This window comes from Diuraphis noxia, unplaced genomic scaffold (assembly GCF_037042655.1).
Source record: "Diuraphis noxia isolate RWA-SAM2 unplaced genomic scaffold, SU_Dnox_SAM2 contig0004, whole genome shotgun sequence".
NCBI classification, from domain to species: domain Eukaryota; kingdom Metazoa; phylum Arthropoda; class Insecta; order Hemiptera; family Aphididae; genus Diuraphis; species Diuraphis noxia.
Window position 1 is genome coordinate 49,172,404 of NW_028301714.1, and position 18,067 is coordinate 49,190,470.

At 28.4% G+C, this 18,067-nt stretch overlaps 1 protein-coding gene across 8 annotated transcripts in view; it reads right to left on the bottom strand.

The window, feature by feature from the left end:
• Positions 1–355: 355 nt before the first annotated feature.
• Positions 356–18,067, bottom strand: part of Pfrx (6-phosphofructo-2-kinase/fructose-2,6-biphosphatase) — a 36,416-nt gene continuing 18,704 nt past the window's right edge. For 3 of the 8 annotated variants that reach the window (XM_089225625.1, XM_089225627.1, XM_089225626.1), the window contains exons 2-11: positions 10,126–10,251; positions 9,833–9,993; positions 9,078–9,212; positions 8,546–8,803; positions 8,116–8,334; positions 7,421–7,655; positions 7,054–7,181; positions 4,684–4,725; positions 2,991–3,038; positions 356–1,387 (exon numbers count right to left, since the gene is read on the bottom strand). In XM_089225625.1, the coding sequence (XP_089081751.1) occupies positions 1,274–1,387; positions 2,991–3,038; positions 4,684–4,725; positions 7,054–7,181; positions 7,421–7,655; positions 8,116–8,334; positions 8,546–8,803; positions 9,078–9,212; positions 9,833–9,993; positions 10,126–10,251 (1,466 nt within the window). In that variant the 3' untranslated portion in view covers positions 356–1,273. Of the gene's footprint in view, positions 1,388–2,990; positions 3,039–4,683; positions 4,726–7,053; positions 7,182–7,420; positions 7,656–8,115; positions 8,335–8,545; positions 8,804–9,077; positions 9,213–9,832; positions 9,994–10,125; positions 10,252–13,360; positions 13,673–18,067 lie in introns of those variants that run through there. The other 5 variants (XM_089225628.1, XM_089225629.1, XM_015510912.2 and 2 more) reach the window with 5 other exon arrangements.

The window sequence follows — 18,067 nt, forward strand, 5'->3', positions numbered from 1 at the left end:
TCTTGTCTATATATCTCCTTCGGGTTCAACCAAATGCCCACCACATTGTGCACCCTTGAGTCTATGATGCATACACAATACACATACTAGTAGTTAACTAGTACATATTAAGGAAAGTAAACTCGGGCTCTTTAAGGATCATCTAACGTTGTATATATTATTATATAAACACTATAAACGATGCTACAAGGGGATCGATCAATCAATGTGCAAACAATTCGGTTCACTTGTACTGCAGATGATGACGCTAGAAAAAAGGCCTGTTATCGATATAATCGAGTAGGTACAATAGGTACATGTGTGTGTACAAATATTTTAGGCACCTACTTAACGATTTATTCCAACGTAAAATAGATTTAAAACAAAAAACAAACATTATTTATTATGAAGAAACAGTTGGTATACAAAAACAAAAAATGAAAAATTTACAGTCGTTTTCCGTAAATATCACAATAAAATGTATTGGTTTAACGCAATCATTTATGCTATAGTATAGGCGGTATATCATGTTTATTTGAAGAATGGTTTTGAAAAAATATTAAAATTTTTCCATTTATTAAAACTTAAGCTTATACAATAAAACAGACAATTTCCTTATAATAATAGTAAATTATGTTTCGTAACTAAGGAATTAAAAAAAATCCAGTAAATTTTGTAAGGTACCGATAAAAAATATTTTAATGGTAATGTGTGGTTATGCATATGTTACTCATATTATACAATGTAAATCTGGCTATAATAAAGTAAAATTGTATTTACAATATTGTGTAATAATTAAGTAGCGTTTTAAAAATCTTAAAAATTGAAAAAGAAATTGTAAACATGTATATACATATATTATTAAAATAAAATATATACACAGGTATATTAGTCAAATTCGGATAGTTTGTCGCTGTTTATATATATATATATAAATATCAATATGTTTACATATTGATATCATTCATTCACACACACACACACACACACACACAAACACACAAACACACAAATATATATATTTCTTAAATATTAAATTATATATAAAAAAAATAATCAAAATTCACCATTTTACCCCTTCCCCAATACGGAAACAATACATAATAATAATGGGTAATTAATTATTTTTATTTTTAGTGCGTGGACAATGCCTTCTTCATTACGACCTCCACTGCAGAAACACAGTTGTTTCTGACGGCGTGCGCACAAACAGAAAAGGTGGTGCGGCCCCAGCATGGTAAAAGTTTAGTAATATTATAGTTGTGGTCGTGGTCGTATGGTGGTGGATTGTAAGTTAAGTGGGCAGTGTGGCATCTCCGTTGTTCGCCTTTTTTCCATTCGTACTGTCGCCACTTCCGACGTCGTCTTCCACATCATCTCTGAAACGGTCCTCTAGAAATCCCGGTTCCTATAAGATAAGATGTACGACGTTAAAGAATTTTAAAGTAATATTGTGCAACCGATCGATTTGATATCGTTATTTCTGCGTACCACTGTATAATTTCCGAAGACTTCGTATGTCAAAAAATTAGAGAAATTTGCAAATTTACATGCTTAGATGTAGCTTGCATGTAGTGCATTAAAATATACTAACAAGAGCAGTATTATATTTATATGAAGGTACTAAAATGTTTTTAAAAATTAATAAAGTGTATATATACACCAATACATTACCTTATGCGTATGTGTAAATTATTTACATTAAGCCAAATAATATTAATATTAAACAATGAAATTAAAGTGTTAAAAAAATGAAAGTTCGCACATGCCACAATGTTTTAACTAGAGTCCGGGGTTTATGCAAATTTTTTAAAAAATATGATGATAATAAACTGTAAAAAATCTACAGATATTCAATCTTAAAAATGAGAAAAATAATCAATGAACTTAAAAATATTTTGCTTTAATAAGCAAATCAAAAAATTAGCAAAAACTTAAACATGAAAAACAGCATACAACTTGAAAATTAAACTGAGTGGGTAAAAAACTATTGGATGTACAAAGAATGAAACCAACCAAAAACAACTTTCAAAAAAAATTCTTTAAGTAGGTATCTCTACTACAGTAACAGTATACATTAGGGTTAAGTGAATTATAGTTAATGAGTATGTCACTATAATGGAAGTGTACAATTTTAATTTAAACGAAAAACGATCCTGATCGAAAACAGTTTAAATTTTTGGTAATCACTAAGCTGCATGGTTACCAAAAAGCTACTTTAATAGATAATAATAATTAATGTTCATATATATTTTTTCCGATTATTATAAAAATTACTGCGAAATACATGATATAGGTACTAGTAAATATAATAGGTACTCTAACCCTTGAAATATTTTTAAATATGTAAAAAAAAAAAACATTTATATATCATTTATAATTTTTTTACTGCTATCAAACTTCATAGGTATATACCACGAACTGAGATATACGTAGGTACAGGACTGGAAACTGCCAAATATCATAGGGAACCCAATTGACTCAATAACGGTACACAACGATTCTTGATGTCAATAGATTAGAAATTATAATTTTAATGTTTTCGAAATTTGATAATAAATTGTAAGCAATAAGAAAATAAGAAAACAACAATGAATTAAAAATCTAAATATCTAATAAGTAGTATGTACTTTTTTTAATAGGTACGTATATTTTTCAATTAAACTGTATAATATATTAAAGTTAGATGTACATACACTTTTAAAACACCGAATGAAAAAATGGTTATCAAATCATAAACTCACATTTATATTTAAGTAAGTTATATAGCATTTGTAACCGCAAATCAAAAATTAACTTGGTGATTAGGTAACATTTTGTTGTAATATAGATGGCACTCAAAATTAATAAGTACGATTAGCTAGACAATTTCTGACCTATCTCACGCATTGAACTGATCAGATCGTTTTCAGTCCTGTAGATCTTAGTTTGTGATATACACTCTATGAAGTTGTGCAAAAACATAAAAATCCAAACACTAGTTATAACTAAATTATTACAAGAACACACACCGTATTAGTAGATCTGGTGCCGGTGTTATCGAAGACTGTAGGCAAATCCTTTAAAAACAAAACACAACAATGATTTCATACGATTTCATATGAGTATTTAGTGTGATACGCTGTCAAAAATAAAAATACTGTCCAAAGTTTAGCGATCGGTTTTTTATGGTAAATACTAACACAGGATGATCCAATTTGGGGGGGGGGGGGAAAGAAAAAATATTTTTATTTGTATTTTATTTTATAACCAACATATTATAATACTAGAGTTATTATATTAAGGAATATGTATGTATTGTACTGCCACCACGCCATCTCCCACCACCTTAGATTTTTTTATAAATTCCTCACACTTATAAACACTAAAATTAATTAATATATGTCTTCTAAGGAGGGCCAAAAAAAAAAGCTTGGACCATCCTACATATTTTATTGTATGATTATAAAAATGTCTTTAACTTTGTTCATTATACATACAGTCATTAGTCAAATTTTCAGACGATAAAATAATAAATATCAACTCTAATAAACTGCCTTAAAGACTGAATAATAAGGTTTTTCGCCGTCTCCAAATCATCTATCTTAGTACAGTGAAGACGTTAAGACTCATTTGTACGACGCCAAAGACCTTAACTCCTAATTTACATATATAATTAACGAATTAATCAAGTGACAAATTTTCGAGCACAAAAAAACCTCGTGTGGTTTAACCTATAGATGGATAAAAAAAAAAATCAAAATGCTTGACCAAATAAAATATAACATGATGGTAATAAATAATAATAATGCAATGATAATCAATATGCAATATATATTATTGACAAATGGCAATGACTCATGTAATACGCCTACAGTTATAACACGCATAGTTGCAACTTGCAGCTAAAAATGGCTTCCTTTCCACACACAATGTCATTATACAAGTTTCGAAAGACTGCTCGTGCATGTCCCCCGTTTCCCCCTTCTCTAGAATAAAAGTTGGCAATTTTTGAAGACATGTTTTATTAACAAGTTTTATAGGACACAATACTTGAAAGTAAATAGTCATCCATGATCTTGACACCAACTCACACGATCTATCAAGTAAAACATAATAGTACAACAAATAGTCCCGATTAACACACAATTTTTTTTTTCACACACTTTGGGAAGTTCATTTTACGACGTTACTGAGTAACTAGGAATTTTTTAAGAAATATGAAATATATATTGTCGTTTAAAAAAGCAAAAACTGAGAATTTGATAACGATAAATTATTTTTATCAAAAATGTTGTTTAGGAATGATAACAATTATATAAAAATATATGTCAACAAAGTAAAAAAATATTAAAAATACTTAATGGTTGTTAACTCTTAAATGTATAACATTTAATTGCACATATATATTTTTAGGCATATTGAATTTTTAAGTATAGGTATTAAAGTTAAGGTTAAGTAAGGGTATCAAATATTTTGATATCAGTGAAAAATAGCTATATATATATACAATATTAATTATTATTAATCATAGATAGCAGACAGCAGTGATACTTACAATATAGGGATCAAGCCAATTATATTAGTTATAATTTGTTTATTTACATTATTACAAAATATCATGTTTTATATACCTACACAAAAATGTATTTGTTAATAATAATACCGACCCTTGTTTTCATGTCAAGCATAAATATTTAAAATCAAATACATTAATAGACTTACTTTGGAAATAATTACTTTGTGTCTTTGGTTTTTAAGCAAATTCTAAAAAAATTATTCAAAAATATCAACACATTTTAATGAGCGTTTTACAAATTGAACTTTGAGAAATGGAACAATATCTTTTATTTATATGCACGTAAACGTTAAATAAACGTAGGTAACTAAATACCTAGATTTATTTGAGATTTTAGCTATCTTAATATGGGAAAAACAATATTATAATAGGATTCCTATAGGAACTGAGGAACAATAGTTCTTAAAAAATCATTTCGGACATAGCTTATTTTAGCAATAAGTAAAATTGAAGCTATTTTATAAACAGGTAGAATAGGTACACGAGATGTTTAATACAATTTTTTTTTTACTAAACTGATATAAATAAATGATTTTATTATAAAGGTAATATAGTTTATAGAGTATGTGAGTAAAAATAAACGTGTATAAAAATTAAATACCTTTATTTAAATTATGAATTTAACTTTAGTGTTTAATATCTCACAGATCCATAAATAAATAAAATAAATACTGAGAATCAGGACAATCAGAATTATTCCAATATGTATAACTCATGAACGCAAGTGCTTCACATCTAATGAGCTAGGACTCAAATGTGAATGGTATTGTTTGAGTGCATGAGCCCAATCAGACCTACCTTTAAACTGTAATATTTTATTTGTCATAATATGACAACTAAATCTAAAAATTTGTTCTAATAATTAAGAATGTGTGTCATTATCAATATTTTGACCATTTTAAATTCATATAATACTAAATTGCTTTAAATAAAATATTTAATGTTTATATATACGAATAATTTGATGTTAGGTATTTATAAGTATTAGAAATGTTATATTGAACTATTGAAGTATCTATAAGTATAACAATATTAATTGTCTGTATAATTTTCAGTGGCGTCATTTGAGTTCACTATCTCTACGCAATCGTTTAAAGTTTAAAGTGTGCTGATGTTGACATTTTTGAGATTGGCCAGATAGACTGTTCTCCCATACATTTGTTTTTTAAACAAAAATACCTATTACATATAAATTAATACTTTTTTTTATATATTTTTGTAAAGTTGATTATTGTTTTAAGTATTCAATTTTTACATATAGTTTATGGAAGGACTTTACAGTATCACGAAACTAGAGGAATTACCAGCTTTATTTTAAAAAGAAAAATGTGGTAGAAATAAACATTTATAATTTATAAAAGAGTCAATCAACATTTTGATCCATTTCCTAATCTTAGGAATGACACCACAGTGTATTTGAAGTGACTATATCACTTTGAAAAAATGTTTGGCGTGTGACTTTTGAAAACCAAGCTGAAATGTAGATATTTTGAAGTAAAAATCCTAAGATTAGCTGAACCATTAGTTAAGAACAAGCAAAACTATAGAAGTTAGAAGTATGAAATTGGGGGTCGAAGATTAACATGTGATTAGAAACTAAATTCGGTAGACATTGGGTACCAAGGTACCATAATAAAAAATATACTCTCTTACAATGTCTTATACATTTTGATGACATGTGAAACTATATAGTTCTAAGATTTTATGTTTACCCATCCCATATTTTGTTCTGATAGGTCACCAAAATAGATTGTAGTTGTGGACATGTATTATATAATTATTACTGAAACTATAAGGTTTTAATAAGTGCAAATTACTTTTTAATCAAGAGACATGCAAACATTGTCATTTGTTCGATATTCAGTTTACACGTGTTTGATAGAATTTAAAATGCACAAAACATAAATAAAACTTATTCACAGAATATAACTAATTGGTTATTAAAATTGAACAAATTTTGAAGTACCTATTTTGGTAATATATATTGTATATGACACATAAATCTATGAAACAATATAAGGTTGATTTAAATATAATATGCTAACTTTACATCATAAATAATTTGTATAAGTTAATTCTTTGGAAAAGAATTACTATGAAGATATCTATTAAAATATTTAAATATTGAGGACATTTTAAAAACATAAAAATATCCTGTATATTTGACAAAAAACTTTTCACATATTATGTGCATTGTATTAGTGATTAATTATTTTGTATGAATACAAAAACAAACAATGAAATTAAAATAGTTTAATAAACAAGTTTTCACATTTTTAAAAGTAAAGAAAGTCTTCTAAAACTCAGATTTTATCTGTTTATTATAGGTATCATTGAATATCAAAACATGTGATTAAATTTACACATGAAAAAATGTAAAATTGTAAATATTAATATTCAAACAAACATATTAAGTTTTGGGATTAAAAAAAAATAACATTTTTGATCTTTGTGTTTATACTATGTTAAATTCTTATAATATGCTATTTTTTTTTATTATTGTTTAAATAACTAACCTGAGGCTTGGGACGATGTGTATTGACAGCATCGATGGAAAAGTTAATTTGCTCCATTTTACAACCGTACGCAACAGGTGTAAGTTTTATCAGCGAATGCAAGGGCACTTCTAAGTATGGTAACTCTTCTACAAAATAAAAAATACATATTCTTTTAATTGGTAATCTACTCACACTATATGATAGATGGTTAGTTTGTAAAGAAATAATTAGTAAAAAAATAACTATAAGCATTGATTATAAAACAGTCTATTCTATAATCAATGCTATAAGTATAGCATTTTCTATAAACACAAGCAGCGACTATAGACTATAATTTAAAAATATACCATAACAATAGAAAAAGAATACAATTATAGCGACCTACCTGAGTTTTTGTCTAAGAAATACGCCAGCAAACACCGGAACACTGCCTGATGGCTGACCACCAGAACATTTCCCTGTCTTTCCAGCTCCATAATCACCGGTTCTAGCCGGGCAACCAGGTCTTCATACGATTCACCTCTCGGATAACGGTATGCAAACTTGTCCTTGTCACGGGCTGCGAATTGCTCAGGATACTCGCGTTTGATCATTGCGTATGTTTTACCATCACATACACCCTAAAAACAAACATTTACTCATCGGAATTATAGACTTAACAAAAAACAGGTCATATTGTCAAAACGACATACGTTGATTGTGATGGGTACAGTTGTACAACCCAGGCCCGTGCGCAAAGGTGGGTTTTTGGGGGTTCACCCCCCCCCCCCACACCATGACCAAAAAAATCGTGCTATTCATTTTTGATCTATTGCCTATATATAATATTTTATAACCTTATTTATAATAATGTTTAACATAATATAGTACAATACTATAATATAATAATATAGTGTATCTTCACGTTATCTTCTGCACTATTTGCTAATTATTGATGATCTATTTATACATTTTTTTTTAAAAAAACACCCCCATTTTGAAATACTGCGCATGGGCCAGGTACAACAATATACTATAATAATATAGTCTGTGGTAATACTATATTATATTTATTAATAATATAGGTATTGTGTTTCTTACCGCATCGATTTCGTTCAACGATTTCCATCGTTCCTGTGGAGCTCGAACGCCGCTCGCGGTCTGAATGGTCCTGTAGTGCCACGACGTCCACACCCGAAGGTTTTTGATATTCTGTTCGTTTATGTAGTTGGCCAATGCGATGGCATACTTGACACCGTTTGGCGACAGTTGGGAATCACCGCCGATTTTTCCTTCCTTGTTCCATTCGCTCTCACCATGCTGCAAAAGTGCATAGTCATTAGTCATTGATGTCAAATTTATAAAATATTTATTATTATTATTTCGATTCGTAAGAATACAGGGCAGTAAACGTTTGCAAATTCAACAAAAATTTATACGAATGGAGTATCTCAGATTTTTAAGTTAAACGAGAAAAGCTATATTTTCCGTAATAAAATATTCATAGTTTATTGTGTATTGGCACACTCACTCTAGTAAGATAAATGGTTCTTGGAATGATATGAATGTTCATCAGATAGTAGACGATGCGTGCCTGTATGTGACCCTCGTGTTTGCGCACCAACACTTTTTCACCAGTATTGAATATCTTCATGAAGCTCAATTCAGATTCGGTCACCTCATCAAGTGGTTCGTACCGTTCCTGATAGTGCTCTATCCGCTGTAAAAAGTCCATGAGTGCCGCGTCAGCACCCATACTCTGGTAGTCCGGGCTGTTAATCTTCACTTCCTGCGCAATAAATCGATATAATATAGGTATACGATATATATACATATATAATTGGTATTATTGGTAACTCATCATTAAACAATTACACGCATTTATATTAAAACACTGGTTTTCAAACCATTTGTATGACTTAATTTCCACAAAAATGAATTCTAAGTCAAAAGAAGTTGGAGACTACAACAGCGTTATATATATTATATAATCAACATTTTATACAATATGCATAAAGCAGTTATCGTATTTGGTATTATAATATATTATTATAGCTTATTACCATTATGTTTTGTTCGACTATTTTTGGGTCATCGCACACTGATTCGACAAAGAATAACTTGAACCCTCGTTTTTTTACAACGATATCTAATATCAATTGTCGACGCTCAATCGTTGAATTAGTGGCATCGAACACCTATAAACCAAAGTTATATTATTATTATGTAATAAAATTTCACACATAGATACATAAGCCATATATTTTAAAAACATGGCGATATGTCAAACAATTCTAATGATTATAACAGATTTTTGAAAAAAATGAATATTAATTATATTATTAAATATTCGTCTTTTTAATGAAATCAAATGTATAACAATTTTTTAATTATAACATTACACTAATAAGTAACTGATTAGTTATAAGATTTGAAGTGCAAAGCCCGCAATGGAGTGACAACGTAAAATGTTTGTCTACTATATACATACTTTAATCTCTTTTAAACATTAGGTAAATATAATATATACTATATATAATTAAAGTCGTTAAAAATTTAATTTTTAAACATGCATATTATTACAAAATTATTCAAATTTGGAGTATACAATGAAGATGAATAAGCTTTCATTCTAAAGTTTAAAAAACTAAACATTACAACGGTATAAATAAATAGTTAAATATATTTTTTTGCAAAAACATTATTATGTAGTTACATTAAACTTAAAAAAGAAATATTTTCAAAAACGTTAGGTAATACATTTTGAAAAAAATGTCTAAAAAAATTATTGCTGTTTAATAGAATTTTATGTACTTACAGCGACTTCGCCGCCGTTGTCCAGCCACGCGCAGACATCGTCGAGCGCATCGATTGCGCATTGCGTTCGAATTGCCATCGCTTCAACGTTGTCAGGACGGAAGAACTCATGGCATTTATACGCAGTGGTGGCATGACGCCGGTATTCTCCGAGATTGAAAACTAAAATATTTTTCAATTTCACATGATACACGACAGTAAGTTATTGACTAACACTCAAAACCAGGCAGATATAATATACCTATACAGTATATTATATACTAAACATAAATATTATTTTCTTTCTATATTCACCTTTCGTGTTGATACCGATCCAGTTAAGGTACCGGGAAAGTTTTTTCGAAATGTAAGTTTTCCCTCGCGCCGGCAGTCCGACCATGGCGATAACGTGCGGCGTGTTGACATAGTTTAGACGTTCACCTGCAAAATTTTAGTAGAAATATTATAAGTTTACCACGCGTTTAATGCAATATACGTAAATAATGTGGTTACAATTTTCATTAGCATGACGACTGACTGGCCGTGTCAGGCGTGTCATATATAAAATATTGATACGAGTATAATCATAGATTAAATAAATATAATTTTATGATATGATATTGTATATAAGTATGTATAATATATAAACGTGTTATAATATATTAATACCTACGATGTTTATCAATTTAAGTGTTTAAGCTTAAGTTTAAACTCATTATTCGAAATTTTAAGATTTTGAAAATATTCTTTTTATATAATTTGACACATATTATAACTGTATATACACACTGCTATGTATTATAATAAAATAATTATACAATTAGGTGATAAGCCATTAACTAAAATGCGTAATTAAAAAAAATTACTCTAATTTCCATTGATAGAATTGGATATCACAATTATTCAAAGAATGCATTTTGTTTAGTTGCGTTATGATAAACATGTTTATTAGTCATTAAAATTAAATAACACTTAAGTAAAACTATTAAAAAAGTCATTATTATCATCAACATTTTAATTTATGACCATGTAATTGTGTAATTAATTATTAAAATACAATTTTGTATATTTTAGTTACAAAGGTTATCTATTAACAATTTATAAGTTTCTTACAAAAATAGGTTAAATAAATAATTTTTTAATCAATACAATATTAGGTATACAACTTTTTTTCAGTCTATATTTTATAATGTCATAATTGAATACAACTTCTTCAAACTAGGTACATGTCATATGAATGGTATAATATATACATATAAATTAAGAAACAAAAATAATGTGTATGTTATAACTTAATATAACTGTTTTAAGAAAACAATAAGAGATGTCTTCACATCATAACTAACGTACTTTACTATAACTGCAGTTATATAAATACGTTGGTACAATAACCAATATAAAACTAACCTGCAGTTACAATTGTCAGTGTAATTACTTCTTAATAAAGTATAACTAACTACTAAATACATAATATTATATCGTATTATCGTAAAAAACAATAATCGTGATATATATATATATATATATATATATATATATATATATATATAATTATATTAATAAAATTAAAAAGGAATAAAATATACCTAATATGTACAATGCCATAAATCATGTAAAGGTAAATAAAAATGAATTTATATTATGCAGCTTAAAGGATTTTTTACTGATAAATACTCGAAAAACAATAATAACGCAAATTTACACATAGATTAACAACTTTTTCCGTACTAATAAATAAATTGAAGTAATTTGTACATACCTATACATATGTACATGAAAACATTTTGTGATATTTAAGTATATGGTTTCGTTAATTCGTTTTTATCTGCTAAACAATAAAAAAATTGTATAATTCTTAATCATTGCAATATGTAGTAGGCAGAATAACTATGTATCCAATAGACAATAAATATTTTTAAATCTTAAGTTAATATACTGTACTATTATATACAAATACGAATATGCAGTTTGAAATTATATAGGTAATTACACAAGAAACTTTATTATTGATATAATATTAAAAACACAAATTTATGCTTAAGCTCCATTATTATTAGAAATAAATACCACAGTCTTATTCTTGATCATCGTAAAACTTATAAGTTATAACCTTTATAAAAATATATTTTTAATTTTAAAAGAAACGTTAAAGTCGTGTTATGTTAGGACCAGCAGTGGCGGATTTACGGTAGGGAAGGAGGGGCTAGATCCCCCAAGACATCGATATACATATACCTATATTCATTATAATTTACTTAATACACTATATAATCCATAATTATTAAATCATTAAAAATAAACATATAATATACTTAAATTATTAAAATACTGTAAACATTTGTTTTCATAATGATAAAAATACCTTTGAAATGCATTTTATATTTTAGGCTCCCCAACTAGAATTTTTTTTGAAAATTCGCCACTGGGACCAGAAACCTAATAAAAGTATTATATTATGGTATATAATTTAAACGAATCTTACAAACTATACACGCATACATTAGTTTATAAATATGTTTTGTTAATATTTCACTAGGTAGGTAATTCTATAAATAAATAATCACATGTTCAGACTATAAAGTTGAATATAGTTTAAACAGTCTCAAATATTATAATTTATTTATGATCCACAATTTCGTTGTCACGTTTAAAACTAACCATGTCAAGGTGAGAAAAAAATTATAGGTAAATTACAGAAAACCAATAAAGATATTAAACTTAGGTTTTTAAATATAATAAATGTATCTTAAGAATTACAGTTTTTGTGTAAAATGTATCATTTAAGTGATACAATATTTTACTGTACCTATATTATTCAGTTTATCATAAATTAATACTTTTTAAATCAATCAATTTTCATTGTGCATCTCGTATCATGTATTATCAATACAACTATTTTATAATCCACATAATATGTATATAGTTGCAAAATTTAAAAACTGACGCTATTCACACTTAACTTCTTATTCCCACGGGATTAATAAATTAAAGATAAAAACCAAACGATACTAAAGGATATATATATATATATAAGTCATTAATATATTTTGCCAACCGGAGTGATAATTTTGGTATATTTGAGTATACATTGAATCTATATTAATTATATGTATAGTAGACGATAATAAATTGTCAAGTCCACCTAAGTTCCGAATGGATAAGGTCTTAAGATACCGGGAGTGACGTCTTCAGATTTTTTTCACTACGTCAATTCTATAAACTCTATTTAAAATGAAGAACAAATATAAGTGCAACGATGAAAAAACATATTTAATAAGAAATTTATTTTTCAAAAATTAATCAGCCCGTTGTGAAACAGAAATGCAAAAGTTACAAAGGTTATTATTTAAAAATGTCTATATTCCGAGAATATGCCCGATATGTATAGATTGGAGAGAGGATAACTTTTTACGCACGTGATATGATTATTACTATATAATACATGCATGTATTATATAAGATAAAAACTCGTAGACGAAAACGAAACGGTTATAGTTTTCTCAAGGTCAAAAATTTACGCGCGCATATTTTTGCTTTTTGGCCAACTCACCGATCATTATGAACTCTTGTCGCTCAAAAAGCGACAGCCGCCGAGGGAACATGGTTTTAAGAATGACGTTTCGAAAGATAGCAACTACGACGATGCGCGACTAGAACGACAACGCGGACACGACCTGTAAATGTGCGAATGCGAAAAGTTTTATTTTGGAAAACGTACAAATCCGGACGCGGTCAATATATCGACGATGTCACGTGTGTCTTAAAGATATTATTATATTATGTGTCGTGTAAAGTATTATAATTTATCTCGCAGCGACGACGAGCAGACCCGTCCGAACGACCGGCCGATAAATGCCGCAGTCGAATGAATGCAGTAACAATAATAACACGGCTGTTGTATGCATAGTTTACAGCGAACGGTGCATGCGAGTATAGAAGAGAACGAAACCGCACTTACGCGATTATAATAATACTCGATATATATATAGGTAACTACTATACTCGTGTGCGTTTGTAGGCAGGTACGCATCGGGGTGTATGGAGGTCGAACAAAATCGTTAAGCCGCCGCCGCCGCGCCGACGTCACCGAGCCGCGTCACGTTGTCGTTGAACAAACGCGACAGCGGAGAAACAACGTATAGGCATTCGTTAGAAAAAAAAAATTGCACCGCGTAACGACCGATAATAATACAAAACGTACATGCGCTAAGCTGTACTCTATACAACATCAATGTCTAAGCGCGATAGTCGTATTTTCAGCCCATTGTGTGACGCGCGCGGTGTAGCGTTTATTAATAGTAGACGGAGGGATTTAGCGAGCGCGAGACGGCGGCAGCAGCTAGGCCTGTCAGACGTCAGTCTATTCTCGCAAGCGCGTCTCCAGCGAAGTCGCGGCCACGCCGACCCAATTTCCCCGAACCGGAAGGAACCGGACTGAAATGCGCGCCAACAACTTACGCATCATCGTGCGACGGGTATCAGTAATACATTATTTATACATCATTGTGGTAGATGATAAAAGCAACTGTCAATTTTTATCTGCGGAACTGAAAACGGAGATACTAAATAATACTACATTTTGCAGGGCAATATAAACAACAATATCAAAAGAAAAAACCAGGAAAGTCGATCTGCTATATTATAAGTATAACTATTAACTATATTATATAGGTTTCTATTGAGTATTTCATCATTGAATAAAGTTAGTGTAATGAGTGTAATGAATAGCGTGTTAATTTGAAAACAATGATAATTAATAAGCTATTGCGAAAAATGCAAAGTGGAGTGGAGACAGCCACGGCATGTCAGCAAACAGTTGTGAAATTTTCAGTAAAATAACTTGGTATAAATTCCCAAAAATAGCATAAAATATCAAAAACTGACGAGAAACAATTATTATTTACCATATTTAATCGTAATATGATAATATTCATGGTGTATTTCAAAAGACAGCCAAATTTAATTACACAAATATACAAAAGCTTAAGTAATAGGTAGTTCAATTAAAAGTGAAAAAAATTAAATATTAATTTTCTTTAAATTTATTAAAAATTAATATTTAAAATAAAACAAAAAATAATAAATATGTGTATTATGCGTTTGATCATTTTTATAATTGAAATGTTTTTTTTTTTTAAGATAACTTATACAATTGTTTCAATACACTAAGTATTTTTACATTATAATTAAGTTTATTGACATATAATAAATAATTATTTATAAATAATAATTATTATATATATAATATATATACTCGTAATTATAAATAATTTGTGCATTTTTATGATTTCAACGGTTTAAAAAAAAAAAATAGAAATTCAATGTTTTGATTATTATAAAAAGTAACCAAAGGACATATTCATCGAACTTCAAAGAAAATAAATCAAACTTATTAAATTTCTAGAAACAGCTAAAAAATTTAAGACATTTTTTTAAAGGGGTTTTGCACAATAAATAATAATTCTTGTTTTGGCTTTTTTTTCTGTCAAATTTGAAAAGAACGATGACATTTTAAATTTTGACCTCTTAATATAATCAACTATATCTTATTTGCATAAGAAGTCACCTTTAACCCTTAAGTAATCGCAAAGAGGTCTAGTTGACCCCCATCAAAAATTAAACTTTTATAATACAGAAAAAATAATTCATTTCTATTTCTATTATTAAAAGATGGTTTTATGATAATGTTTAATCGATCAGCGTAAAATAGAAAGTTTTAAAATATGCCAAACGCTTCAAAATGGGAGTGGTTCATATTTACCCCCTAATTTGAGAGGTTAAGTTAGGTTGAAAAATTAGTGTAACAAAAATTCTGTTAAAGGAAAAACTTTTGTTTATTGTCCCAAAAATAAGATTTTAAGTGAAAATATTTTTTTTGAAAACCTTAAATAAAATTTTTAGTAACTCACATAGTTTTGTATTTATTTTAATTTTTTTTTTATTGTTACATTTTTATCCATATTTATGTATCATGTAGTAACCAATTATGTTTTTGAATTTAAAAAAAACGAAATTTCTGTACTTATGTTACACATTATTAGAAATGGGATCTGATAGACCCCCACGTGACTATGAACATTAAAAATAAGCACGCTCCTGATTAAGGATTAAAGTATTTATTAAAGCATTATTTTGACTATACTTGTCGTGTAAGCATATTTTAATTCAACAATGATTTATTGTCGACGAAAAACGATTCTGAGGGGAGACATTGAGTCACCAATATAGGTACTTGTATAAATATTAAATAATCAAATTTAAGTTTAAAATATAAATAATAAATATCGAAAACATCGAAAATATCGAAAATATTTCATAGGTACCTAGCATAAATAGCGTAGTATAATTTTTTTGGTGAATGTTTTTTCTTTGATGGAGGTAGAAAAACATGTTTGGAAATCTTGTATTAAAATTTCGGGATTTTGAAAAATATTTTTAAAATTTGAACTTAAAATGCACATTAGAAATAATCGTGTCTAGCTATGTATCTTTAATATTTTTGATCAGCTATTAAAGTAAATCTTATATGAGGACCCTTGGGTTAAATTTCCAAAATTCTTTATAAAGTGAAAAAGAATTTATTGACAGTAATTTAATTGGTTTTTACTACGGTTATTAGTTTTGTAGTTGCACCAAAAAAATAAAATTTATAAATGTACTTACAAAATTAATTTTGCATAAAAATAACCGTTTATTTTCACCTTTTTTTTTTGTTCTTTCCAGCGTATTAAGAAATTCAATTTTAATATCTCAAAAGTACCAACTAGATTTACTTTGAAATCAGAAAAGATGCTGATGACGATAATAGGATCATTTGTACTTCTGATTTTTATGTTGACGATTGACAGAAACAAACCAAATCAATGTAATTAAAACACATTTATTCACTACACTCAGAATCTCAACATGACGCAAGCTAATACAGCGTTTCCCAAACCATGGGTCGCGAAATTTTTTTGATGGGTCGCGACTCGCGGTTACGATTACAGTTATTTTAGTCGTAAATTGATAAATAGTATAAATAACTAGTATTGTAGAATAAATGACGTAAAGTTATTATGATTATGGAATTTTTTTTATCTTATCGGTAAATGTGCTAATGACTAGTCGATATTCACACTAAATTTTCTATTATACTAATTTTTTGTATTTTTTTATAATTTATTAATTAAGTTATTATTATTCATTATATTGTATTCGTATTGTATTTTATAAAAAAACTCAATGATAAAATGGATTATAGTAAAAATCTTATTTATTTAAGGCATACTTTTTTTAAGGGGGGGGGGGGGGGGTCGCGTACCTAGTAAAGATTAAATGTATGGGTCGCCATTGCAAAAAGGTTGGGAAACGCTGAGCTAATAAATAATAATAAATATCCAAAATGTATTGCTAAAATATAATAATTATAATAAAGCCGGTTTCGAATATTCACTCAACGAGTGTATTAAGTTAACAACGGTTTCTAAAAATTATTTTACACATAATAAAATATATATTTCCATTATATTAAAATAATTTATTAATCTTTACTATTCTAGAAATTCGATACACTAAACAAGTGTGAAAAAACACACTGGGATGTTAAAGACCATATCACGTCTTATATGGTACAGTATCCCGTTGCGGGATATTGTGGGATTATCTTTAATCGGTTTAGCCTAGCAAATTTCGAGAAATTACATAATTATTGAGTGATTTAGGATTGATCCTTGATAAAAGACTGATATGGAATAAACACCTACAAACCAAACGACTAACTTTAAATAATCGCATGCGCATGCTCAGCAACCTTAACACCAAACTATTAATCTACAAAGCTCTACTTAAACCAATCTGGACGTATGGACTCCAACTGTGGGGTGCTGCCAAAAAATCCAACACTAATCGAATCCAAACATTCCAAAATATATCAATCCGACGACTATCTAATGCCCCGCCTTATATCTCTGACCAAACTCTTCATAACGATCTTCATATGAGAACTATTGTAGAGGAAGCACATATTTTTTATACACGTTTTCACAAACGACTTCAAACTCATCCAAACCCTCTCATAAAAGATCTTTCCATCCTTACACTCCCAGGAAATCCTAACCGCAGATTAAAAAGGAAATGGTGCCATGACCTTTTACAAAACTTAAATGGCTAACGTCTCTATGTAGTTATAATAATTAATCAATAGTCAAGAGTTACTAATGGGTGGCTGCTTAATCACACCTTTCATGTCTTATTTATTTATTTATTTTTTTAATTT